At 40.9% G+C, this 26,101-nt stretch overlaps 1 protein-coding gene across 1 annotated transcript in view; it reads left to right on the top strand.

Moving 5' to 3' along the window:
- The first annotated feature begins 1,091 nt into the window (after positions 1–1,091).
- sema3gb (sema domain, immunoglobulin domain (Ig), short basic domain, secreted, (semaphorin) 3Gb) overlaps positions 1,092–26,101 on the top strand; it is a 39,814-nt gene continuing 14,804 nt past the window's right edge. Inside the window, exons 1-2 of the mRNA XM_029723337.1 lie at positions 1,092–1,534; positions 17,102–17,235. Coding sequence (XP_029579197.1) covers positions 17,133–17,235 — 103 coding nt within the window. The 5' untranslated portion in view covers positions 1,092–1,534; positions 17,102–17,132. The remainder of the gene's footprint in view (positions 1,535–17,101; positions 17,236–26,101) is intronic.

The following is a 26,101-nucleotide window of genomic DNA, read 5'->3' as shown; positions in this document are numbered from 1 at the left end:
GTTCTTCGGCTGTGGAAAGGGTTCTACAAGGAACCCAAAAGGGTTCTACCTGGAACCAAAAGGGTTCTATCTAGTACCAAGAAGGGTTCTACAAAGGGTTCACCTATGGGGACAGCCAAAGAAACCTTTTAGGTTCTAGATAGCACCTTTTTTTAATCTAAGTGTAGTAGATAAATACAGACGACATCAAGGGACCCCCCATTTGTCATTGCCTTTCAGTTATTCACTAAGGAAGATGTTTCACTAAGATCTTGCTTCGTAGTGTTTAAGGTTAGCTACGGTACAATTTTGCACAATGAGCAATGGAGACTGCTGATTTGTTTTGGGAGTAAACAGGCAGGGGACGAATGGCTTTGCAGTGTGTGAATGCCCGTCTTATCCCCCCTTCATGGTTGCTCTCTCCACTCCTGTTTTATGGAGACTCCAGCGGAGCAAAGTGATTCTGGTTGTATGCCACCAAGCTGGACCGCCATGCAGGAATCTCTGGAATTCCCAGACACTGGCTTTTTCCCAGTGCCCTAAAGTGCCAAATGAACAATGACAGCAGCAACAACTTTCTTGAATTGCACAGCATGAACTCAGGGGCCTCTCTCATTCCTCCCTTTCTCCCTCATTGTCAAATCCATCTAAACTCCTTAAGAAGGGACAACAGACTCCATGTTGATGAGAGGCCCTGTGAATTACTTAGGAGTGTTTGCTAAACATACATGCTTTTAAAAAAAATGTTGGTACCATATTGAACTGGTAGGCTACCTATTTCAATTGTTTGTTAGGCCTATTAACATTACAATTATCATGTACTTCATGTGGTCAAATAAAAACTCTGCTTATTACTATAAGGCAGTAATTCACATTTAGATTTACCTGGATTAAGTTGTCTTTTCTGATTACCCATCTTGTACAGATTTGATGAAACATTTTTTCAATATTGTTTAGTTTTGAAATGCAAATAAAAACAGGACAGAAAGAGCGTCTCACGTTGGTCTTGCTAGAGGGAAAAAAGTGCCAGTTCTACAGTTTCACTCTGACTGGCACTGAGGTAGTTAATTAACTGTGACACGGTTGGCTTGAGGTAGCAAGAATGGGACAAGCGGCTTGAACGCTAGAGCTCAGAGGGCGGTGGAGGAAGAACAAACGCATAGAGCCTAACACCTGCCAGACTGTTTTACTATTTTAAGTGTTAATATTTCCTGGATTTGTCTATGCCTGGATTTGTCATTCCGGAGTTTTCAGAGGACGATGACTTAAATGAAAACGTGAGAGATTTCTAAAGTATCACGTAATTTCCATGCATGTAATTTGAGGAAAAGTGCTCTCTTTTCCTCAACTTTTTGACAACTTGCGAAACCTTACCAAGCAGTGGGTCTACGTGAAGCAGTATTACACGTTTACATTGACTACGGTGATACACATTTTCTACTATTAGTTTGGAGGCAGATTTCAAACGTTATCATTTTCGGAAGGCTAAACAACGCCACAGAATGTGACATCTACTGTCTATCGACGACGCCGACTGAACATACCTGCATTCCAAGTGAGTTTGTTATTCATTTCTGTTTAGAGCACCTTTTGTCACGGGTAAAGTCCCATTCTTGTCTGCAAAACTAGGCGAGTTACTTTTCTTTCAACCCCATTGTAGTCCATATTGGTCTTTGGCATCTTCAGTCGCAGTTAGAGCATAGGCTACGCTATACTTATAAAGTTTATGTATAACTCATCAAATCTTCATACGTCAGAAATCATTTGTAAGTCATACAAAGAAATGTTGTTATAAAAAGGTGTAAACCTACGTGTACTGCTTTGACAAATGTAGAAAAACCCTTACCATCCTTATAGCATGTATTTGCCGCTTATGAATGACATGAAGCATCTATAAAACCATTATAAAAATGTTATAAAGGCTTTACTAAGCTTTCAAAGATGGGGTTCAACCTTAGGTTTTGCCCCATCAGCCTCCCTCAACATGATCAAATTATGGCAAATGATACCACATGCGCTGACGTTTCCTCAGTCCCCACATTTTCAAATATGCCCACTTTCCTGATGATGGGGCATTTATTATATTCTCTATCGTCTCATTTTAGCTTTACTGATCTGACTGATAATTCTGGTAGTAAACTAGGCTATGAATTCACTCCCCACATGTCAGGCACACATCCACCTGAGTGATGTTATCTTCATTAAACAAACTCATGAGCAAACTTTTTGAGGACCAGAGATGAGGTTTCAAAATGCACATTATATGTTCCCCTCTTAGTGGGCCTATGTATAATTCATACTCTGCCTCCCTGGCAGAAGTGCTTATGAATAATGCATTTTAAGTTAAAAGCACAACACTTTTTGTGACATAGGCTATCTGCCCATACTGAAATAATGTCAGAACAAATGATTATGCTCTTAGCTGGACTATTATTAGTATAGGGCCCCGTCTGATAGTGTTGTTTATGTTGTGTTTAATCTAAGAGATAAATAGGGTCTTTGTTCAGTGTAGGTCTACTAGTTCTTCACAAGTTGTATGGTCCTGTGACCTGTGGTCATGCTGCGAATTGTTCCCTACCTACACACTATCCCCTATGACACTGGTAAGTCTACACCAGTACCTTATGAACAAATGACATAAAGCTGAAAAACACCAGCAGGGACACTGTAATTTCTGACAAGGAAATAATAGAATAAAAACATCTATCTGAATTTACAGCAACAAAAAAATCCTCTACATTTTCTAAGCTGCTCCTTCTATTTTAGTGTGTCAAACAGTGTTCTAGCTTTGTGCTAGGTGTGAGGGCCTCGACAAATACACGAGGAAAAACATGAAAAAGCTCTCAGTAGTTTTCGCCCTTTACAGCCACGGTTGGACATCTATCATTTTAGTGAAATCATGTAATGGTTTTGCATTTTCAATGTGTGGCGGGAAAGGGGGGAAAATAAAGTCATGATAGCTTTAATTGCTCACACGTGCAATCCATGGAAAATGTATCTGAATAGTTCAAATGCAGATTATGACCCTTAAATATTTACATTGTAGCTACAGCTACAAACATACCATTAACAACACGGTAACCATATTAACACCGTGCACTTTCATATTGCCATGGTTGTTGCACAAATACATTTTCCTCTCATATTCGACATCTGACAATGCAGCAAATGTTAATGTCTTGTTTTAGTAGCACTAGTCAGACATTAGCTTGAAATGCAGCTATAGACAGCTCCTATCAATTCTGAATGTCAATGAAACCTCATTATGTTGTCTTGACAGGTGCTTTAACACTGCACATGTCATAATGCTGGCAGTTGTTCGTTTTTGCCCCTATTTGTGGAATTAACTTGACATTTTTATCACATTGTCGCTTCCAATTTGAATCATTGTGTAAATGAATCATTGTGAATATTCCATTCTATTTCTCAACATCCCGTGGATTCTGCATTATTGGTGCATTTTCTTTGCCCTCAGAAATTTGTAAATATGCGAAGGTTAGGTAAATGCTTGAAAGTCAGGTTTGAAAGTTTGAAAACATGAAAGAAATCATATGTTAGGTGTATTGGAATATAGAATGAATTATGGAATTTGAGTTTGAAGTGAAAAGATTATGGGAGTGCAAAGGGGTATTAAATAAATTGAGTGTAGGATTATGAAATGTCTCTCTGCAGCTTTTAAAATGCATTATTTTCAGAACCAGAATTTAAAATAATCCATCTCTGTATGGTCATTAATGTCTCTTGTTAATATGCACTTCTATGAACGTTTTCCTCTTATCTGAACAGCAAACTCTCACTTTTGGTGAGCATGTCTCTCTGTATAGTCTATACTCCAATCTCTCATGTTGAGCCTTGCTTGACTCAAAGCCATTCTGTTTCCTGAAACATTATCTCCCCTTCTGTTTGAAATAGAAACAGGCTATGTGTAGGTTCTCATACTCCAGTGTAGGTTCATTTTATTTAGCAAAACCACCTATCCAACTTTGACTTATCGTTGAGTCCTGGCACAGTCGCCTGGCAATGGTTGGTTGAGGCATTGTGAGCGACAATTTTCATTGCTACTATGTTTATGGCCAGCTCCTAAGTCATGTTTGTCCAACTGCAAAATATCTCTATTTTTATTTGACAGTTTTACCTTTTACCTTTAACTTTTATCTTAGTGTTTATCTTAGCTCTTCAAAAGAGATTGCCATAACATCTCCAAGAATCCCTGCGGATTAGATAGGCAGGTGAGAGTGTAAGGAGAAAGAAAGAGAAAAGCAATCTGTCTGACATTTCGCAATAAATAGTGGAAATATATTTTGACTTGTGTAATTTACTGTCGCACCTGATGTATATTTGTGGCATTATGCTTTTAATTATGCTAGGCTACCTGACACCCCGGCAGGTTAGAATGTTGGGCCAGTAACCGAAAGGTTGCTAGATCAAATCCCTGAGCCGTCAAGGTAAAAATTTGTCGTTCTTCCCCTGAACAAGGCAGATAACCCACTGTTCCTAGGCTGTCATTGTAAATAAGAATTTGTTCTTAACTGACTTGCCTAGGTAAATAAAGGTAAAATATATATATATTTTTAAACATTTCAGTTTAGGGGGAATCTCAGCATTCACAAACTTTATTGCAGGGATAAAAAATTGGTAGGTTTACTGGGACATATTTATCCCTACTTTGCAAACCTTGGCAAAACGATTTGTTTCATTTTTGTACTGTATGTAAATAATTTAGTGTTGCGTGTATGAAGGTGCTATACTAAGGAAGTTGTTATTATAGTTAGTAACACTTTACATAAAGTAGAGAGGTATAATGCTGTATTACTTGTTATAACCACGTATAAGCCTTTATAATGTCTTATTATAAGAAGGACTCTATAAAATCTGCGATGCGGAGAACGCGGATGGAATCACGGAATCCATACATTAAAACGGAATTCAACACTAATCAAAAATGTATTAAACTTAGTAGGAAATAAACTAAATGTATTGAAAATGTGTTAATTTGGCCAAGTATATCATAAAGCATGAACCGAATGCATCAGTGATTCGTATTTCCTGCAGCTTTCTGTAAGAGGAAATGATAATTCCCCCTCTGTGTGTGTGTACGGTGGGTGCGAGTCTACCCCTTTATGCAGCCGTTAGAGATGATGCTAATGAAAGTCTTCTGGTAGATGGAAAGGCTTTCTCAAAAACCTTCTAAATGAAATGTTAACTACAAAGTAGCCTATGCTTACATGGCAGATTGATATCATGATTATCCAGTGGGTATTTGTTTTTGTCAACCTCTACCATCACATGTGTGCTACAAAAACACAGCTAAACAACAGCCTCTTGCTAGGTGCACACTGGAATTAAAGGGTAACTAGACCCAAAAATCAACATTTCAACAAAAAAATCCCAGACCTCAAAAGTGGTCTCCTGATGTAGTTTAAGCATTGTTGTCGACTTAGAAGGTGTAATTTTGAGAGCAAAAACCTGAAGGAAAAGAAACGGGAAACCGCGAACCTGGAAAAACTAAACGGTGAAACTGGAACATGGGGAAAACAAAACGGAATCCAGCAACAAATAAAACAGATTTTATAAGGCCCTATACATGTATAATGTAACGGGCGTCTTAAGGATTAGACCAAGGTGCAGCGGGAACGTGTATACTCATCTTCTTTATTAAATCAAAAGAAGGAAAAACAAACAAATCACGTATACAAAACAACGAACGACACTAAACAGCCCTGTCAGGTGCACAGACACAAAACAGGAAACAACTACCCACAAACCCCCATAGCACAAACACCCCTATACATAGGACCTTCAATCAGAGGCAACGAGGAACAGCTGCCTCCAATTGAAGGTCAATCAACAAACCCTAAACAAAGAAGTAGAAAACTAGACTGAACATAGAAAAACACTAACCTAGAACATAGACCAAAAACCCCGGAACAATCTAAACAAACACCCCTCTTACATAAGTACATAGCCCAACAAACCCCGAACCACATAAAACAGACACCCTCTGCCACGTCCTGACCAAACTACAATAACAAATATCCCCTTTACTGGTCAGGATGTGACATATAAGGCTTATAATATGCCTCTCTATGTTGCAGATTTGCAACTAAGTACACTAATTGAAGGTAGACTCAATGATATGACATAGATGCAGAAAGTAAACAGCATAGGCTCAACTTCTCCGCTGTTTTGGTGCCCTGCCTACGACGCTGTGAACAGCGTCGTAGGCAGGGCACCAAAGTCTTGCATCTCTCTCATCTCAATATCTGTGGTGCTGCTCTTGGCAACATCATTTCGCTGAGTCTACCTTTAAATGTTCCATCTTGACGTTTGATGTAGGGTAACAACTGGAGGTGATCCACAGTGTATCAGAAGCCAACCACAAAGCTGGTGTCATGTAGATATATGTTCAGATAGGGACCTGGCTATGGTTCATCATCACTTTCCCTGACAATCTCCCTGCCTTAAATTTGTCATCAAGGATTTGGGGCATTCAAGCAGTTGCCAGGCTCCAACTCACCACAAATACAACTGGTCTCTTGAGACGGTTGTCATGACAGCCTCAGTGAGTTTTGCTGGGGTCAAATGAGGGCCAGCCTGGGCCCTAGAGGTTAAGAGGAGGGGGAAGGGGGGAAGAGAGTGATTGTTGGGGATACCAGTGAGTGTGGCAGACTTAAAAAATATAGGCCCGCTAATGTTGGTGTCGTATTTAATTTTATGAGCAGTACCATGGTTAAATACATTCTCAAATGTTTTTGTCGTTTTTGTCCTGGGGTTTCTTTTTCCCCCAATTATTTTGTGACTAAACACAATACCCTAGATGTACTAGGCTGTATGATACAGGAAGAGAATCGCAGAACCTGGCATGTTCTTTGCATTACTCCGGACAGCACTCTTTTTCAATCCTTGAAGTTTACCTCACCACATCAAAGACAATGTGGCACTCCATGAAAAAGACAAGTAGCTCTCAGGTGAGCAAGGGGCAGAGTTCTCTTTTATTATCAATGTCAGCCCACTGACAGTCAGAGATAGTATCAGACTGATTATATACTATTTATACCATATAAATATTGTATACTGTCAGCCACACAGCACTTGTGCCTGTCACCAGGACTTCAAAAGCAGAAGCACCTGACTTGACTTTAGAATGTTCTCCCCCTCCCTCTCCCCTCCCTACCATCCTTCCTAAATCTGGTGCCACTTTTACAGGGAAAGGCACAATACAGGGGGCGTCAATGACAGCAGGCAAGGGGAGCTAATCCATGCAGCTGTCAGCCCGCGGGGTATTAAGCCTCCATTCTGAAGATTCTTGGCCCCCTGCCAGAGGTAGAGACAGTCTTTTTCAGACAGGCATGGAGTATAGGCATGGAGGGCCTGGTGCTAGGCCTCTGTATCCACTGTACTCAAACTGAAGTAAATTATTTGAACCCAATGCACCATTCTTCAAGCCTTTTACTGAGTGAAGATGTAGCCAGCGACTGTGTAAATCTAGAGAGCCATTGATCATGTCTGGTGTCCCTGGGCCTCACTTTGATTGGCTCACTTGTTCACTGGTCTCTTGCCTCAAGCTCTTGTGGACTTGGATACTATGTACTGTTGTTTTAGAGTTCAGTGTTACATTTTCTATGTTCTGATTTGAATAAAGAATGTTCTATTGAACATAGAATTCTGGATGTGCAGTGCAGCCTTGACTGTACTTGACTGTAATGTGTGTGAAATCTATATCTAAACACGGCAACCTTTCTGAAGGTCTGTTAAGCCAGGATTTGGGTCTGGCAAAAACAAACATGCATGTAAAAAATAAAACAAATAAAAAGATGTTCTGTCATATGCTAATCCAATGCTGGAAAACAGCTGTAGGGTATAAATAGTCGGGCAAGAAGTTTTAGTAATTGCAAAGGAATCCAGTGTTTATTGTGTAAATCAAAAGAGTAAGCCCATTTGAAACAGGTGTTGGAATGTGACAGGAGGGTGTCCATAGATCGCCCTCTCTTTTTTTGCAAAATAGCTCTCTAATGCTCCCTCGCTCATTTTGTACCATTACAACACACATGACCTCCACTTTGAGGGAATGAGTTCTGGGGGGCTGGATTACCAACAGAGACAGGAAAGGGAGGAACGATGGACTGCATAAATGTGGGGTGACGCAAATGCTTCCCTTTTGTGCTATCACATAAGGGGGAGGGCAGGGGGCATCCATGTGTTGTCCCCTTGCCCTCACTGTCCTTCTAGATTCAGGGAAACAGCAATGTTTGCCAACATTGTTTGAGACTATCTTTGGAGCTCTTTCGATTTTTAGTTGACACAAACAAAAGCAGATGCAAATGTATCTTCTAAATGTCTTTTTTGTTGTTGCTGCCAGTAGTCTTGTAGCCAGACACCGTAATCTTGTGGATATCATTTTGTCAAAGAGTGGGCTTGGACGAAGTGGAACAAGTATATGCTAGCTAACACATATAGCTCTGGTTACACCTGAATGACAGGTGACATTTCATGGACTATGACTTAGCTAGCTAGCTAGTATGTTCAGTCATCGTTTTTCTAATGTAGCATTTCTAAAACACTTCAATTGTGTTGATGCCAGCAGCTACCAAGATTTTTGTTGTAGTTGAAAATATAGGCAACTCATTCCTTAAATTCACTGAGTTTGCCAAGTGTGACACTTCCCTTGTGAAATAGCCTAGAAATGAAGGCTATGCTGCCAGTAACACTTTGAAGGAAACTGAATCCTTTCAAATGTTTGTAGTTATTTCTTCTCGAAAAGTAACAAATTAGTTTCAAATTGAAGTTCAGTCAGTCCGTCTCTCACCCACTACTTGTCCTGAGTCTTGTGCTTGCTGACAGGCCTATTGTGGAGCTACAGGAGACATGGTCATGGTCATGGAAGTGTAGTACTTCAAAGAGGAGCAGATAAGACAGCGGGAGCTTAACAGCCTTTGAAGGGAGGTGCTGAATCCAGTATTTAGACGCGCAGGAGCTTAACGGTCAACTCCAAAGTTCATCACTTGGCCTGGATTACACATTGGACCCTAGACCTGTGTGGAGGGAGCCTGGTTACAGCTGCTACTGGAGAGGAGCCACAACACACCCACTGTAGGACCCTCCGGACAGACCATAGCACTTTCCTCTCCTCAAACACACAATTGGGTTCTAGAACACTGGGCTCTTGATTTAGGCAATGATGTCATAACACATGATGCCAAAAGTGACAAAAGAGACATCAGATTAACAGGAGACACTCCCTACAAACATAATATGCTATGTATGCTTTGGATGCATGGTGTCATGGTTCACCAAACAGACTGTTCTTGTGACGCGTCTGAAATAGGAATCATGATTGATTAAAAGTCTCAGGACTACGGCACAGGTGCATCCGCAAGTGGAGTGGAGGCATTGACAGTCTGTGAATGAAATATTTCTGCTGTGAGTCGGAGGCCCTCTGACTGGCCAAGCATTTGTCCCCTGAGCGAGGATGAAACATGCTGTACCCTCCACAGAATGAAATAGGTGTTGACACGTGCTGATACTGAAACAGACCAAGGGAGAACAGGCAGGGTGGCACAGGTCAGTCACTCCACACAGTAATGTTGTACGGATCCTGATTGGTGATACAGCATTGTATTAGAAGAAGTTTCACAGGGGTATTTGTTTGACTTTCATTATCCTATGATCTATATGGCATGTGCTGTTGCCATTCCGGAGAAAGAGAGAGAACGAGACAGACAGAAAGACAGAGAGAGAAACCCACCTGGTGTTGGGGAGATGGCGCTAACAGCAAGGGTTGGGCTTAGGTAAATAATGATTAGGTTTTCGGCAGACGATGTGGAAACATGACCCCCATTGACCCGTGCTGGCAGTCTCCGTCCCTCCTGGGGCCGCCCTCCAAGCCTGTCGCAGCTTTCTTTCCAAGAGGCCGTGCTAATGAGCTCTCACGTTGACAGCCCTGTCCCCGATCGGCGCGTGTGGAGAGGTGCTGCATGGGGACGACCACTCGGACCAACATCAGGGACTAATTGTTGGCCAAGCTAGCGGGCCCAGTCATAGAGATAAAACACTCATTTTGTATGGCTAGTTTTATCTCTGTGGTCCCTGTACTGTTGGAGATGCAGTATGCATGGTGATATACACAAGCCTCTCGTGGGAACCTCTTTCCTTTTCCCCTGTGACCATGTGCCCTAGAAAACCATATGCAATCTGTCACTTCAACCAGCTCCTAATCTGCACTTCAAATCTGCAGGAAGGATTCAAACAGCCTTATGACCCACCCATTTTATGCCTTTATATTTTTCCGTCCATATCCACAGCTTTCCAGCCAGGAAAGTGCCTTTAGGAAAAAACAACCTCCATAAACCTATCGGTTATACGAAACAAATAAAACCAAGATCAGGAGGATTACTATGAATGTTGGCTTTTGGAAATGTATCACCATCCTTTATGGACACTAAACCCTCAAAGTCCTGGGTAAACTTCTGCCCTCTTTAGTCTTCGTTTGTATACTAGTGCATTCTGGGTCAAATTACAGTTTGTATACTTAGTGCATTCTGGGTAAAATTACAGTTTGTATACTTAGTGGATTCTGGGTCAAATTACAGTTGTCCAGATGTAGAATGATGAGAGTATGCACAATCAGGGAGCAGGCTGCAAATTAGAAACTCAAGTACAGTACTCTATTATCTCTGGTTATACCAAAGTGAAGGCCATTGATTAAAAAGAAAATGCTTGAGACAAATAGAAATCAATTTGATATGACTTATTCAATACATTCATGCCTCAAGGAAAGCCATGTATGTTGGCGAATTCCTGTGCCGTTGCAACATCAATGTACTGTGTAACTGCTAGTGATTAATGTAATCATTATACAGTATGCTAAGATTCAGGATTAGCCCTCAAGTATAGCCTGTCTCTGTTTTTTTATGGGACAATAATGGTGTGAAAAGTTGTATCAGCTGTCGCAGGTTTTCAGGCCCCAACATGTTTTCTCTAGGGTGCAGCACACAGCTCTTTCTGCACTACTTTAATGAGTCTGATTGCATCGTGAGATGTGGACAGACAGTAGTGTGTGAGATAGATGTTGATATGTTTTCAGGAGCCATGGCCACACTTCTGTCGGCGTAAACCTATGACAGGTTGGATTACGGGGTCAAGAACGCCAACGTGGCGGGTTCACTTAATCAACTAACGTTGAAGAATCTGATTTTTTTTTAAACATTTTTGAGACAAATATTTTTGGGACTGAAATGGAGTCTCAGACAAAATAAACATGTACAACTTTGCTTGAAAAGTCTGTACTAGCTTGTTTAATTTCATTCCTCTTTCATTGAGTTCCGTATGAGGGATCCTTTGATGCATTCCTTTGTTTGTCTCGTTCTGTGGATCTGTGCATTCCTTATCGCAATTGTGGTTTGCATTGCTAGGACCACCCCATCTAGACTTCTAATGTGAACTGTTAGTCATTTGGAACTAACTCCAGAATACGGCTGTGAACCCCACATTATTTCCATGGACTTTTCACCACAGGTCATTGCATTGCCTATGAAGCGACCACATCTGACCACACAGGAGCATCTATGACATCATAAGCAGAGCTAGTGCTCCATTGTCCATTATGATGTTCCCTGTGTCTAGAAATGACTGTTCTGTTGAAAATGTTTCACCCATCTTTGCTCCGTGATATACTCCTTCTGCTATCCAGTCACTTGAAAGACTGAATGCCCTTTGCAAGCCACTGCAGGCAATTTTGCTGGTTTCACGGAAACAAAATTTATTTTTGAGGAGAATTTCACTACGCTACAACCCAAAACTGAGGTTTAGCTAGCTTCTCGTTGTTTGTCTTCAAGCTTACACTTGGCAGAGGAATTGAGGCAGTGGAAAGGAACTTGATGGTTTTTTGTTGTTTATCTACTGTGGACACAGGTCCAAATTCATGACTCAAACGTGAAAATCCTACCTTTTTTGTGTGATTTGTTTTGCTCTCCAACATGTTTTGTGTCCATTCCCTCTCTCATCCCACTCTCTTGCTTTCTCTCTCTCTCTCCCTCTCTCTTTTACTCTTTTTTTATTTCCTCCTCCCATCCCCCCTGTTATGTGGCATGGATACGCTTGTACAGTCTGGCACATCTCATTAGATCTATGCACTAGTCCTCAGGTTGAATAGATCAGTTGTAAAACATGCAGAACCAGCAATAGCTAATTGCAAATAGTACAGTAAGAACCAATGTTTCATGAATATGCTTGAACCAGGTTGGACTTTAGAGAGAGTAAACACACTCAAGTACTTAGTACCCTGCTCTTCTTTTCCTCTGAGGTTCTAGTAGCAACCATATTCTTCGTAAAGAGTTGTTTTTTTCCTACCCTGCGACCATGTATCTGACCATCCAGATCTCCTCTTATCTTCAGCAGTTCAACCTATTTGAGAGTATGGTCTGTTTTCATTGGCGAGGCCCATGCTTCTGTCTCCACTCTCCAATGTGCAGGTGGAACTTCCTCTTAGACCAAGGCTCTCTCTGGGATGATAATAACATGCTCTCAGTCACCTGTGGCTTGTGATTAGAGGCTAACATGCTATATGCAGACTCAGACTCCTCCACAACACCCTGTCATGCGAGCTCATTGGGATGATTTATGTAAAGCTTTTCTGACATTTAAAAAAGGCCACAATTCTTAGGATATATACCATATATATATATATATATACACTATCGTTCAAAGGTTTCGGGTCACTTAGAAATGTCGGTGTTTTTGAAAGAAAAGCCAATGTTTTGTCCATTAAAATAACATCAAATTGATCAGAAATATAGTGTAGACATTGTTAATGTTGTAAATGACTAATGTAGCTGGAAACGGCAGATTTTTAATGCAATATCTACATAGGCGTACAGAGGCCCATTATCAGCAACCATCACTCCTGTGTTCCAATGGCACGTTGTGTTAGCTAATCCAAGTTTATCATTTGAAAAGGCTAATTGATCATTAGAAAACCCTTTTGCAATTATGTTAGCACAGCTGAAACTGTTGTGCTAATTAAAGAAGAAATACAACTGGCCTTCTTTAACTAGTTGAGTATCTGGAGCATCAGCATTTGTGGGTTCAATTACAGGCTCAAAATGTCCAGAAACAAAGACCTCTCTTCTGAAACTCGTCAGTCTATTCTTGTTCTGAGAAATGAAGGCTATTCCATACGAGAAATTTCCAAGAACTGGCAGCTTCATTAAATAGTACCTGCAAAACACCAGTCTCAACGTCAACAGTGAAGAGGCGACTCCGGGATGCTGGCCTTCTAGGCAGAGTTGCAAAGAAAAAGCCATATCTCAGACTGGCCAATAAAAATAAAATATTAAGATGGGAAAAAGAACACAGACACTGGACAGAGGAACGCTGCCTAGAAGACCAGCATCCCGGAGTCGCCTCTTCACTGTTGACGTTGAGACTGGTGTTTTGAAAGGGACTATTTAATGAAGCTGCCAGTTGAGGACTTGTGAGGCGCCTGTTTCTCAAACTAGACGTTTTTTACATGTAAAACTAGCTGGCGAGCTACACTGAACAACAAATATAAACGCAAGAAGTGTTGGTCCCATGTTTCATGAGCTGAAATAAAACATCCCAGAAATGTTCAATACTCACAAAATGCGAATTCTCTCTAATTTTATGAACAAATGTATTTACATGTCACGACTTCCGCCAAAGTTGGTCCCTCTCCTTGTTCAGGCGGCATTCGGCGGTCGACGTCACCGACCTTCTAGCCATCGCCGATCCACTTTTCATTTTCCATTGGTTTTGTCTTGTCTCCATCACACCTGGTTCCAATTACATCAATTACATGTTGTGTATTTAACCCTCTGTTCCCCCCCCATGTCCTTGTCCGTAATTGTTTGTTGTAGTGCTTGTGGACGGTATGCTGGTTTTACCTGGGTTTTGTTTGACCCATTTATTGTATTTGTTCTGTTGACGGTGGTTTATGGTTATTAAACGACACCGTTGTAAATCAGTTTCCGCTCTCCTGCGCCTGACTTCTCTGCCACCAGTAGCATCGCATTACATTACATCCCTATTAGTGAGGATTTTCTCATTGAGAAAATAACCCATCCACCTGACAGGTGTGGCATAGAAGCTGATAGAAGCTGATTAACAAACTGATTAAATAGCACGGTCATTACACAGGTGCACCTTGTGCTGGGGACAATAAAAGGCTACCCTAAAATGTGCAGTTTTGTCACACAACACAATGCCACAGATGTCTCAAGTTATGAGGGCGTGTGCAATTGGCATGCTGACTGCAGGAATGTCTACCAGAGCTTTGCCATAGAATTGAATGTTCATTTCTCTACCATAAGCTGCCTCCAACGTCGCTTTAGAGAATTTGGCAGTACGTCCAACCGGCCTCACAACCGCAGACCACGTGTAACCATGCCAGCCCAGGACTTCCCCATTCGGCTTCTTCACCTGTGGGCTGAGGAGTATTTCTGTCTGTAATAAAGCTCTTTTGTGGGGGAAAACTAATTCTGAATGGCTGCACCCCTGCCCAGTCATGTGAAATCCATAGATTAGGGCTTAATGAAATTATTTCAGTTGACTGATTTCCTTTTGTGAACTGTAACTCAGTTAAATCTTTGAAATTGTTGCATGTTGCTTTTATATTTTTGTTCAGTATAGCTTAATACGATTCACATATAGCTGATAATTATGAAGTTACAAGCTTGCTTTTTTTATGTAGGTATCTTGTTTTGTCTTTATTGGTCAAAGGTAATGCAGTAGCATGGGAGTGGGCAGTGCTTCTCAAATGTACATTTTTATGTGTTCTCCACAATCTCGTCCTCACAAGAGCGTACTCAAGAGAACGTCCTCGGAGAACGAACTCGGAGCAGAGAGTGTGGAGCACAGTAGTATGTAGATTGAGAAACATCCAATGTGTCATGTTCAAAGGCAGCCTAATGTCCTGATACCCTCCGGGGCCATACAGAAGCAACAGACTGTGGAGAATGTTGCTGAGCAAGTCAAGCAGAGGCCCCACTGCTCTCATATTCACCATAACAGCAAGCATATAATGGAGCCTATTATTATGACTTAATTAAACAGTATTATGATAATGTCAGACTTGGGGCTCAACTCAGTCAAACTAGCAGTGAGGTGATTACGCACTAGCTCTTTTTCCCATGGTGGAATAAAATTATGGTTTTGGTACTGTAAAAAAATACTACTGTACTACTACTGCATTACAACCACTACTACTGCTACTACTACTACTACTACTACTACTACTGCTACTACTGCTGCTGCTTCTGCTGCTGCTGCTACTACTACTGCTACTACTACTGCTACTACTACTACTACTACTACTACTACTACTACTACTACTGCTGCTGCTTCTTCTGCTACTACTGCTGCTGCTTCTGCTGCTGCTACTACTACTACTACTACTACTACTACTACTACTACTACTACTACTATTACTACTACTACTACTGCTACTATTACTGTGGTAATGGTGTTGGATAAGTATGGATGTAAGCATGTTGACAGAGAAAAGCAATATTATCATTTAGGGCTGTGATGATACCAGTATTGCAATATTTTTTCCATGGCAAAAATAAAAACAGACGAAACGCTTTGGTCCTTTAAAAATCTGCTGTATGTAAAATATTTTGTGCTATAATGTGACTCTGGATGACAACATAATGATGTTTGTTTCCAACGAACAGCTAAAAGCAGCAAGTAGCCGTGTTGTGTAAGCGATCGCCCTACTGGGTGACTACGAACGGTGGCTGTTTGCGTCAATTCAACATGTAGAATCGTCGTGACATGTTGTCTGATATTCTGGTCAGAGGCGATAGGACGGCCACACGCTCCTTTTAACCCTTCTTCTTTGTGGTGTGTCTGAGGTTAGGCGAAGGTGTTTATGTTCCGGTTATGATAACCCGTCATTAACCTTGGGTATATGTGTGGAAAATACAGTACAGCACTCACACCCTAACTTAAACAGACCTGATTTACATTAGATTCCGAAGCCTAGTGAGTAAGTGAGTGTGATCCTTATTGGTGGTTCTCTTGCTTTTAGACAGTCTCTTACTAAAGGAGTTTAAGATTTAAAGCAAGACAATGTGACTGGGATTTGTATTAGCTGCCAGGATTTGGCTGCAGTGTTTAAGAACTCTCAGTCTCGGAGTGCATACTTTCCTAATCTCCTTTGGAGTGTGTCACTCCCGGGAAGTCCTTGTTGCCCCACTCTCACACAGTCTTTTTTACTCCACCACTGTCCCAGTGACAGGGGAAGGGCACACAGGTCAAATAGAGATGGTCACTTTGTGCTGCTCCCTGGCTATTTGAGACCCAAGCTATTTCACAATAACCCAGTCATAGGAACGGGAACAAGACATTGTCCCAAACTGAATCATGTGAACAAGGTTGTGTTCTCTGTCTATGGCTTCTCTGTCTTGTTGTCATTGATTGTTATCCGATTTATCTGGGTGTCCCTGTTATAAAGAAGCCTCTGAATGTGGAGGACTTGATGAGGCTTCCTACAAAGTCATACCATTCAATGATTCGTTAATTGACAATTTCTCAGTATGTTAAATAGGATAGTTTTCTTAGTGTCAGCTTCCTAGACACTGTATTAGGCCTTGTCCTAACTAAAAAAAACACATCTATTGAAAGTGCTTCTCTATTGAAACATCTCTATTGAAAGACTAGGTTTAATCTGTGTCAGGCAAACTGGCACCTAATATTTACTAGTACCCAAAGTTTCTGCATCAGTTTGTAGCTGATTGTGCGCACTCTTTTGTTGTCCTGTTATTGATAGTGTTCCTGAAATGGGAATTTGTAGCGATTGACATGGTAATGATATCTCTCAGTAATGAGGTATTTTTATTCTTAACTCTGGTTCTGACAAAGAAAGCTCTGATGCTCACTGACCTGCAAACAGATTATTACAAGGGTCAAGGTGATTTCAGTGTCAGAAGACTGGAAGCTAATTTAAAACGTATCATCTGCTTTTTAATTTCTCAAATCTACTCTTTTCTGTGCAAGGGATGTTGCATTGGATGTGGAACTCTCTCTAAATGGCAGCAAATGATATGATGGTTTTAAGTGACATTCAGTTAATCTGTAATGCTTTTCCCTTTCCCCTTTGTAGGACTCCAAAGGTTAAAGCTGCTGTCATTGCTATGGAGACCACCCAAGCCCTCCTCTTCTTTCTCCTGAGTTTATGTGTCTACAGTTGCCATGCCGACGCTCGGACTGCTCCCAGAGTGCATTTGTCTTACAAAGGTGAGCCTTACTTATTTTCAGTGAGTGTTCACTTGACAGATATCGTTTGGGATATTCTTAGTGGGAAGATTTACCATCGCTTTAGTGAAATTCAGTGTAATTGAAATAGAAAGCTCTTTAAACTTCTAAACAGCCACATCTTTTCTTTCAAAGTAAAACAGATCTGGAGCTTAACTTAATAACTTTTTGTGGACTGCCTAAAGTTAATGCTGGTAGATGTATACACATTGGCGCTTTAAGGCTGATATTATAATAATTATCCAACAGCAATATTCCCCATCACTTAAGATAATTTGTGTCAGTGCATTTAACTATGACATTTTTGTTTTATGTGAAAGACATCAAAGTTGGGGTCTTGAGAGCGACTTTTTCAATATAATACATATTTCACTTTATACACCAAAAAACAATGATAAAACGAAAGCAGGCACCCTTTGAACACAATAGTAATTTAGAAACGCAAAAGCTGACTGGCATTTTGACCCAAGAGCAAAAGGACACTTTCCCTCGATACTGACAATAAGACTCTTTCTCATCAAAATACCTCAAAAATACCTGGCTGTGTCTCTGTGGAGCTCTGTGTCTGAATGTGCTATATGTAACTCAAACGGACACAGCTTGATAACCCTCTGTACAGGGGAGGGGGTACAGGATCTGTTGGCCATCTGTACAGGGGAGGGGGTACAGGATCTGTTGGCCCTCTGTACAGGGGAGGGGGTACAGGATCTGTTGGCCCTCTGTACAGGGGAGGGGTTACAGGATCTGTTGGCCCTCTGTACAGGGGAGGGGGTACAGGATCTGTTGGCCCTCTGTACAGGGGAGGGGGTACAGGATCTGTTGGCCCTCTGTACAGGGGAGGGAGTACAGGATCTGTTGGCCCTCTGTACAGGGGAGGGGGTACAGGATCTGTTGGCCCTCTGTACAGGGGAGGGGGTACAGGATCTGTTGGCCCTCTGTACAGGGAAGGGGGTACAGGATCTGTTGGCCCTCTGTACAGGGGAGGGGGTACAGGATCTGTTGGCCCTCTGTACAGGGGAGGGGGTACAGGATCTGGACACTGGTGGCGCCCATGTCTCAGGAGGTCTGAGCTCGCCATGTAACACTAGAGCCACACGGAATGGAGGGGTGGATGGGTGATGAAGGGAGGAAGGAAGAAGATAAATCTGGTGAAGTAGATGGAGAAGAGAAGGAAAGAGAGTTTGAGATGAGAGGGAGTGAAAATAAAGGCATTGGAGAGAGTAAGGGATAGAAAGAGTGGTGAGAATGAGAAATGGAGACAGACATGGGTGTGGGTAATAGGGAAGGGGAGGGGTGTCACTGTGAGGGAGAGAGAGGTGACAGGGGGTGGTGGTCTATCCTGGGTTATTGTGTGCGTAGGTAACAGTGAAACGGATTCCTCTTCTGAGAAGCAGGATAGGGCACTGGTGTTACCGGGGTATAAATAGCCTGCCATGGTTGCTGTGTTTACCTCAGCAAACGCACAGGGAAGCCCCCTGAAGAACGCAAGGGCCCAGATCCAACAACCTGCTCCAATATGCAAGACAGACATGCCTGTTATGCAGAGCGGGGCCTGTCATCTTGTTCCAGACGGACTCTCTCAAGGCAGAGTGCAGAAGCTACTGCCACCTCAGTCGAGTTATTCTGCAACGAGTACGTTTACATGCACACTAATAATTCAATATTAAACTGATTATGGCACTAGGCCAAGTATGTAAACACCTTACTCTGCTTACAGTTATCTTAATCGGCGTAAGGTCAAAATCGAACTATTAGGACATGTAAATAGCTTAATCGACGTTGCAGCTGTGTATTTGATCTACATGTGCCAGCACTGGTAGCGCGAGTGAAGTGAGTTTGGAAAAACGGACAAAAATCTTAGAAATAGTTTTCGCATACAAACTTTATATGTCTGAATTCAGAATCCAAAAGGTTTCGCAAAATGAACATGGCCACTGTGGTAGAACGTTTATTTTGATTGCCGATATTCTGCATTTATCAAAAGTCCCATAGGTAGCCTGATTTCAGATCTGTCCATGTAAACAGGATTTTTAGGGGAATCGTTCTTCTTGCATGTAAACAATTTTAAAAAACTATTATATTAATTTGACTATCCACAATAATCATATTATTGTGTGCATGTAACTTTACTCACTGTGTCTGAAATCAGTTTAATAACATTTTACTCCAGTGGGCTAAATCAGGGCCACACAGACTGTTTATTGGTAGTCTTAAACAAATCTACTTTGAAACAAAGTATATACACCACACACATACATTTTGGGCTTAAAAAAAGACACCTGTAGCATGTTAGATATGAGTTGAAATGTATTCTGAGGTTTCATCCCAATATTACACTTTATATACATCACAGAAGACTGAAATATAACAAAACAGTTAATAACATTCCACCCATTACATTTTAGTCATTTAGCAGACACTCTTATCCAGAGCAACTTACTAGTGAGTGCATACATTTCTTTCTCGTACTGGTCCCCCGTTGGAATCGAACCCACAACCCTGACGTTGCAAACACCATGCTCTACCAACTGAGCCACACGGGACCATGAGGCCACTAGAGGGCAATTTGGTTATATTCTGAAACCCAGTATTACAGGCAGGGAAGAAAAAACACACACTGAAAAGAATAGAATGGATGCATCAGACGGTATTTTCCATCCAAATGTTAACGTGCAAATATCCATTTGGAAAACTACCTTTTGTCTGGCAATATTGTCCCCTATCTCCTTAAACCTTCACGGCATTCTTCTTCTACACAACTCGTCTGGTCTACTCTTTGTCCCCCCATTCGGCCTCTGTTGAAACAGCAGCCGTAGAGCATACTTACTGTCTCTTCATCCTAGGGTGGTTGATGGTTTTTCCATCAATCTCTGACACAGACCAGGCACTACCAGGAACTGAAGAACTTCCCAGAGTAGTCAACTACCTCCGGAATGACTGTGACGCTTCTTGTGGGAAATACTTTCATTGGGAAAGAATTAGAGGAAAACACACCGAGATCTGGGAAGAGGATTTAAATAACTTGGTGGGAAGGGAATGTCCAGTGCTTGGTGTCATAGTTTAAACTTGACATAACCCTGGACCCAAACATTGAATAAGAGGAAGATTTATTTAAAGAATGAATCTATTTTGTGTGACGATCCATTGATCAGCCATTCCAGGTGTAGAAATGCTGATGCTAGCCATTTTCACTTGTGCTCAACTCAACACTGCATCTTAATATCCAATGATAGAATTTCAGAAAGAATATCTTCAAATTATTGCACTTCAGAAAGAGTCATATCCATCATATGATATCACTTCAGAAAGAGTCATATCCATCATATGATATCACTTCAGAAAGAGTCATATCCATCATATGATATCACTTCAGAAAGAGTCATATCCATCATATGATATCACTTCAGAAAGAGTCATATCCATCATATGATATCACTTCAGAAAGAGTCATGTCCATCATATGATATCACTTCAGAAAGAGTCATGTCCATCATATGATATCACTTCAGAAAGAGTCATATCCATCATATGATATCACTTCAGAAAGAGTCATATCCATCATATGATATCACTTCAGAAAGAGTCATATCCATCATATGATATCACTTCAGAAAGAGTCATATCCACCATATGATATCACTTCAGAAAGCGCAACATCCATACTTTCCGCTTCCCTTTGCATTTGCAGCTGAGGACCCTTGTGCAGTGTATTGAGTTAGAGACACATTGTATTGAGTTAATGCAGTCACCATTCCTAGATTAAAAAGCCTGCAAATGGGCCAAATAGTCATATTAGGTAATGCTCTATTTGGAAATAGAATGTTCATTGGAACATTGATGGATAGAATACCAGCAAATAATCAAGGTCCAGCGGCTGAGAACCAAGCATTGCCTGATTACATTTCTTTCCCTTGAGAAGTTTTGTGGAATTCAGCCCAAAAGAGATACTTGACCGGCCCAGCCTTGTAAAAAGTCAGCCCCTTAAAGGACCCTTGTGTCAATAGCAGTCTCTGTCCCAACGAGCTGGCCACCTGCCAGGACTTGGCTTTCAGACACTAATTCAGTCCAAAGTGCTTCTAATGATTGAAAACTAAGGGACCGCTGTCAGGGGGCCAGTGGTACGCTGTTGAGTCTTGCTCATTTAGTTGAGCCAGTCATTAGCTATAGGGCACACCAGAAATCAGATAAAGAAAGTGAACATTTCCTCAAGGAGCCCCCATATGACTGGAAGCATTGGAAGTAGTGTGGAAATAGCACCTGCAGTGGTATTGCCTAGTACCCAGACTAATACCAGGTTTAGCATGAGACCCCTATGGATGGTCCAAAACATTATCTATGAGACCTCTTGTCACTCACTCACTCACTCACTCACTCACTCACTCACTCACTCACTCACTCACTCATCCCAGTGGATTGAGTTATTTGGGAGGTCCAAAAAAGTGATCTTGATTTAAATTCTACAGTAAGAAGTCAGACCAATCTGCTAGTGAGAGATACTACTTCTACACTTGGCAAAGTCCACATACTCTTTAAGTTGTTTCCATAGAAGTGAGAACACTGATAGTCTTCTGTCACACTTTATTCTAGGCAAGAAACTTAACAATAGCACTAGCAATTTAGGCATTCATTGGATATAGAGCCTACCAAACTATTGCAAAGTTTGATTTTTAGATTGTTTTCTACAAAATTGTCGGTCAATCGACCTAGATTCAGATAATAGGCGACATAATGTGGTTACCTAATGGCTGTAAAATAAAAACATTTGTCATTATTTCTGTAAGTGCAAATAGATGACTCGGATTGGCACCAGAGGCCTGGTTTTATTAACTTTATTTGTGAGCAGTCCTGATTCCTATAGCACCCGTTAGTTAGTGTTTGCAAGTGGAAAATGTGACCACTTTTTGTGCCTCACTAATAAATCCTATAACAAGACTATCTGGCAGCTTTTGTTGGCCCTGGCACATTGGCACACATACAGACAGACACACACACACACACACACACACACACACAGTCTGTGTTTATCACATCCATCACAGCCATGGCCAACTGGCAAACAAAGCTAGATTCCACTGTGGTAAAGAAGGAACTCCTCCCAAACCTTGCTCTGTCTCCATCCAGTGCTGCTCTAACATACTGTAGATTGGGGCTAAGGCAGGATTGTTATTGTCAGGATGAGCCTAGAGGTGATATGAAGTGTATTATTGTTTTTTTATCGCTTTGGATGCCATTTTCACAAGTATGTGGTGAATTTTCAAAACTCTTAGTACAAAACTCAGAACTGGTAAGACTTGTAACGCAGCAAGTCTCATATTCAGAACTTTTTCTTGTGCATTCATTTTGCTTGAAGACATCTTTCACCGCACAACCATTGATCCAAAATATAAATATACTTTGAAATACCATGACAACATTGATTTTAATCACCAAAACACATAATGATATCTTCTCAATTTAGTTATTTTAATAACCAGTTAATCCAATGGCTAAAAATGCAAGATACATGTTCCAAAATTGCCCTTTGAATGTAATATGCTCAAGAGAGCCAGTTTCATCGTAGCGCTTGATGGTTTTTGCGACTGCACTTGAAGCAACTTTCAAAGTTCTTGAAATTTTCCGGATTGACTGACCTTCATGTCTTAAAGTAATGATGGACTGTCGTTTCTCTGTGCTTATTTGAGCTGTTCTTGCCTTAATATGGACTGGGTCTTTTACCAAATTGGGCTATCTTCTGTATACTACCCCTACCTTGTCACAACACAACTGATTGGCTGAAATGCATTAAGAAGGAAATAAATTCCACAAATTAACTTTTAACAAGGCACACCTGTTAATCCAGGTGACAACCTCATGAAGCTGGTTGAGAGAATGCCAATAATGTGCAAAGCTGTCGTCAAGGCAAAGGGTGACTACTTTGAAGAATCTAAAATATTTAGATTTGTTGAACACTTTTTTGTTTACTACATGATTCCATATGTGTTATTTCATAGTTTTAATGTCTTCACTATTATTCTACAATGCAGAAAATAGTGTTAATAAAGAAAAACCCTTGAATGAGTAGTTGTGTCCAAACTTTTCACTGGTACTGTAGGTCCTGACTGATGTCATTGCATACCTCATCCATGGCCAGAAGGACGGTGGTACAGATGATGGATCTTAATTTGAGCCAGGTTCACATATCAGGAAAATAATCCTGCAGCAACAGGAAATGTGAATTGTTACAGTATGTGGATTACAATTAATGGATATTTTTTGCAGGGGTTGAACAATTTTTTCTTTAGGGCAAATCAGGTTTAAATGTTAAACATTTTTACATTTTACATTTTAGTCATTTAGCAGACGCTCTTATCCAGAGCGACTTACAGTAGTGAATGCATACATTTCATTTTTCATTTCATACATTTTTTTTTCTTCGTACTTGGCCCCCAAGTACGAAGTTGAAATTACAAACTTAAGAAGCCTTTTTAAACCTTGAATACACTACAAGTTTGCATTTCCTGCAGTGCAGGAAAATTCCTGCAACAACAGGATGATCAAATTAAGATATGGCATATGTACACTCATGGGGAAGGCAATCATATATCTTCCACCTGTATTGTAATCATATATTGTATTGTACTTATGTATTGTAGGGGTCCTGTACGTGGCTCAGTTCGTAAGAGCATGGCACTAGCAAAACCAGCTGTGGGTTTGATTCCCACTGGGATCACATCTGAACATATGTGGACTAACTGTTGTCACTTTGGATAAAAGCGTCTGCAATTTTAGTAAAGCAATTTTAGTAAAGCAGTGTTACATATTTACTGTATAGGGGATGCATTTGTTACATACAGTATATCTCTGATATTGTCAATATCAGGTTTGTTCAAATTTACTGTGAAGTAAAATCATAATAGTCATCATCATAATAGTACATTAGAGTATATATCATATTTTATATGTTTCCACTTTACGGACCTACATTTTCATTATGTAGTTCTCCAAATCTGTAGTAGACAAACGTGTTTAAAATCTCTACTGTAGGTTTACCAAACTGTTAAGTGATTATCAATCAAGAGCAATCACATTAAGTAATAGTAAAATGTATTTTAACAAATGAGAAGAGAATCATATCAAAAGTAATGTGAGCATTGTATTGTTAAGGCAATTACTTTATATGAACATGTACTGCAATGTGAAACATGTATTTCTAGACACTGATTAAGTTTGGTGAAAAAGTGACTGTGTGATATTGTGTTCATCAATTAACAATGTACTTTGAGTTTTGAAACAACTGCCTTTTTTATGATCTTTTTTTAAACTTTTGTACGAAGAGTTGTAAAAAGGTACCACATACTTGTGAAAATTTAAAAAAAAATGGTATTAACTGAATGATAATTATATAGGACCACTCATAGTGGTTGAATTTGACTGATAACTGACTCGCCCAGAACTCTTTTTATTTTTTATTTTTATTTCACCTTTATTTAACCAGGTAGGCTAGTTGAGAACAAGTTCTCATTTGCAACTGCGACCTGGCGAAGATAAAGTGTAGCAATTCGACACATACAACAACACAGAGTTACACATGGAATAAACAAAACATACAGTCAATAATACAGTAGAACAAAAGAAATCAAAAAGTCTATATACAGTGAGTGCAAATGAGGTAAGTTAAGGCAATAATTAGGCCATGGTGGTGAAGTAATTACAATATAGCAATTAAACACTGGAATGGTAGATGTGCAGAAGATGAATGTGCAAGCAGAGATACTGGGTGCAAAGGAGCAAGATAAATGAATAAATACAATATGGGGATGAGGTAGGTAGATAGATGTGCTGTTTACAGATGGGCTATGTACAGGTGCAGTGATCTGTGAGCTGCTCTGACAGCTGGTGCTTAAAGCTAGTGAGGGAGATATGAGTCTCCAGCTTCAGAGATTTTTGCAGTTTGTTCCAGTCATTGGCAGCAGAGAACTGGAAGGAAAGGCGGCCAAAGGAGGAATTGGCTTTGGGGGTGACCAGTGAGATATACCTGCTGGAGCACATGCTACGAGTGGGTGCTGCTATGGTGACCAGTGAGCTGAGATAACGCGGGGCTTTACCTAGCAAAGACTTGTAGATAACCTGTAGCCAGTGGGTTTGGCGACGAGTATGAAGCGAGGGCCAACCAACGAGAGCGTACAGGTCGCAATGGTGGGAAGTGTATGGGGCTTTGGTGACAAAACGGATGGCACTGTGATAGACTGCATCCAGTTTGTTGAGTAGTGTTGGAGGCTATTTTATAGATGACATCACCGAAGTCGAGGATCGGTAGGATGGTCAGTTTTACGAGGGTGTGTTTGGCAGCATGAGTGAAGGATGCTTTGTTGCGATATAGGAAGCCGATTTTAGATTTAATTTTGGATTGGAGATGCTTAATGCGAGTCTGGAAGGATAGTTTACAGTCTAACCAGACACCCAGGTATTTGTAGTAGTCCACGTATTCTAAGTCAGAGCCGTCCAGAGTAGTGATGCTGGACGGACGAGCAGGTGCGGGCAGTGATCGATTTAATAGCATGCATTTAGTTTTACCTGCGTTTAAGAGCAGTTGGAGGCCACGGAAGGAGAGTTGTATGGCATTGAAGCTCGTCTGGAGGTTAGTTAACACAGTGTCCAAAGAGGGGCCAGAAGTATACAGAATGGTGTCGTCTGCATAGAGGTGGATCAGAGAATCACCAGCAGCAAGAGCAACATCATTGATGTATACAGAGAAGAGAGTCGTCCCGAGAATTGAACCCTGTGGCACACCCATAGAGACTGCCAGAGGTCCGGACAACAGGCCCTCCGATTTGACACACTGAACTCTATCAGAGAAGTAGTTGGTAAA

This window comes from Salmo trutta, chromosome 30 (assembly GCF_901001165.1).
Source record: "Salmo trutta chromosome 30, fSalTru1.1, whole genome shotgun sequence".
In the NCBI taxonomy this organism is placed as follows: domain Eukaryota; kingdom Metazoa; phylum Chordata; class Actinopteri; order Salmoniformes; family Salmonidae; genus Salmo; species Salmo trutta.
The sequence above is the reverse complement of the archived record's forward strand: the minus strand, read 5'-3'. Positions and strand labels throughout refer to the sequence as shown.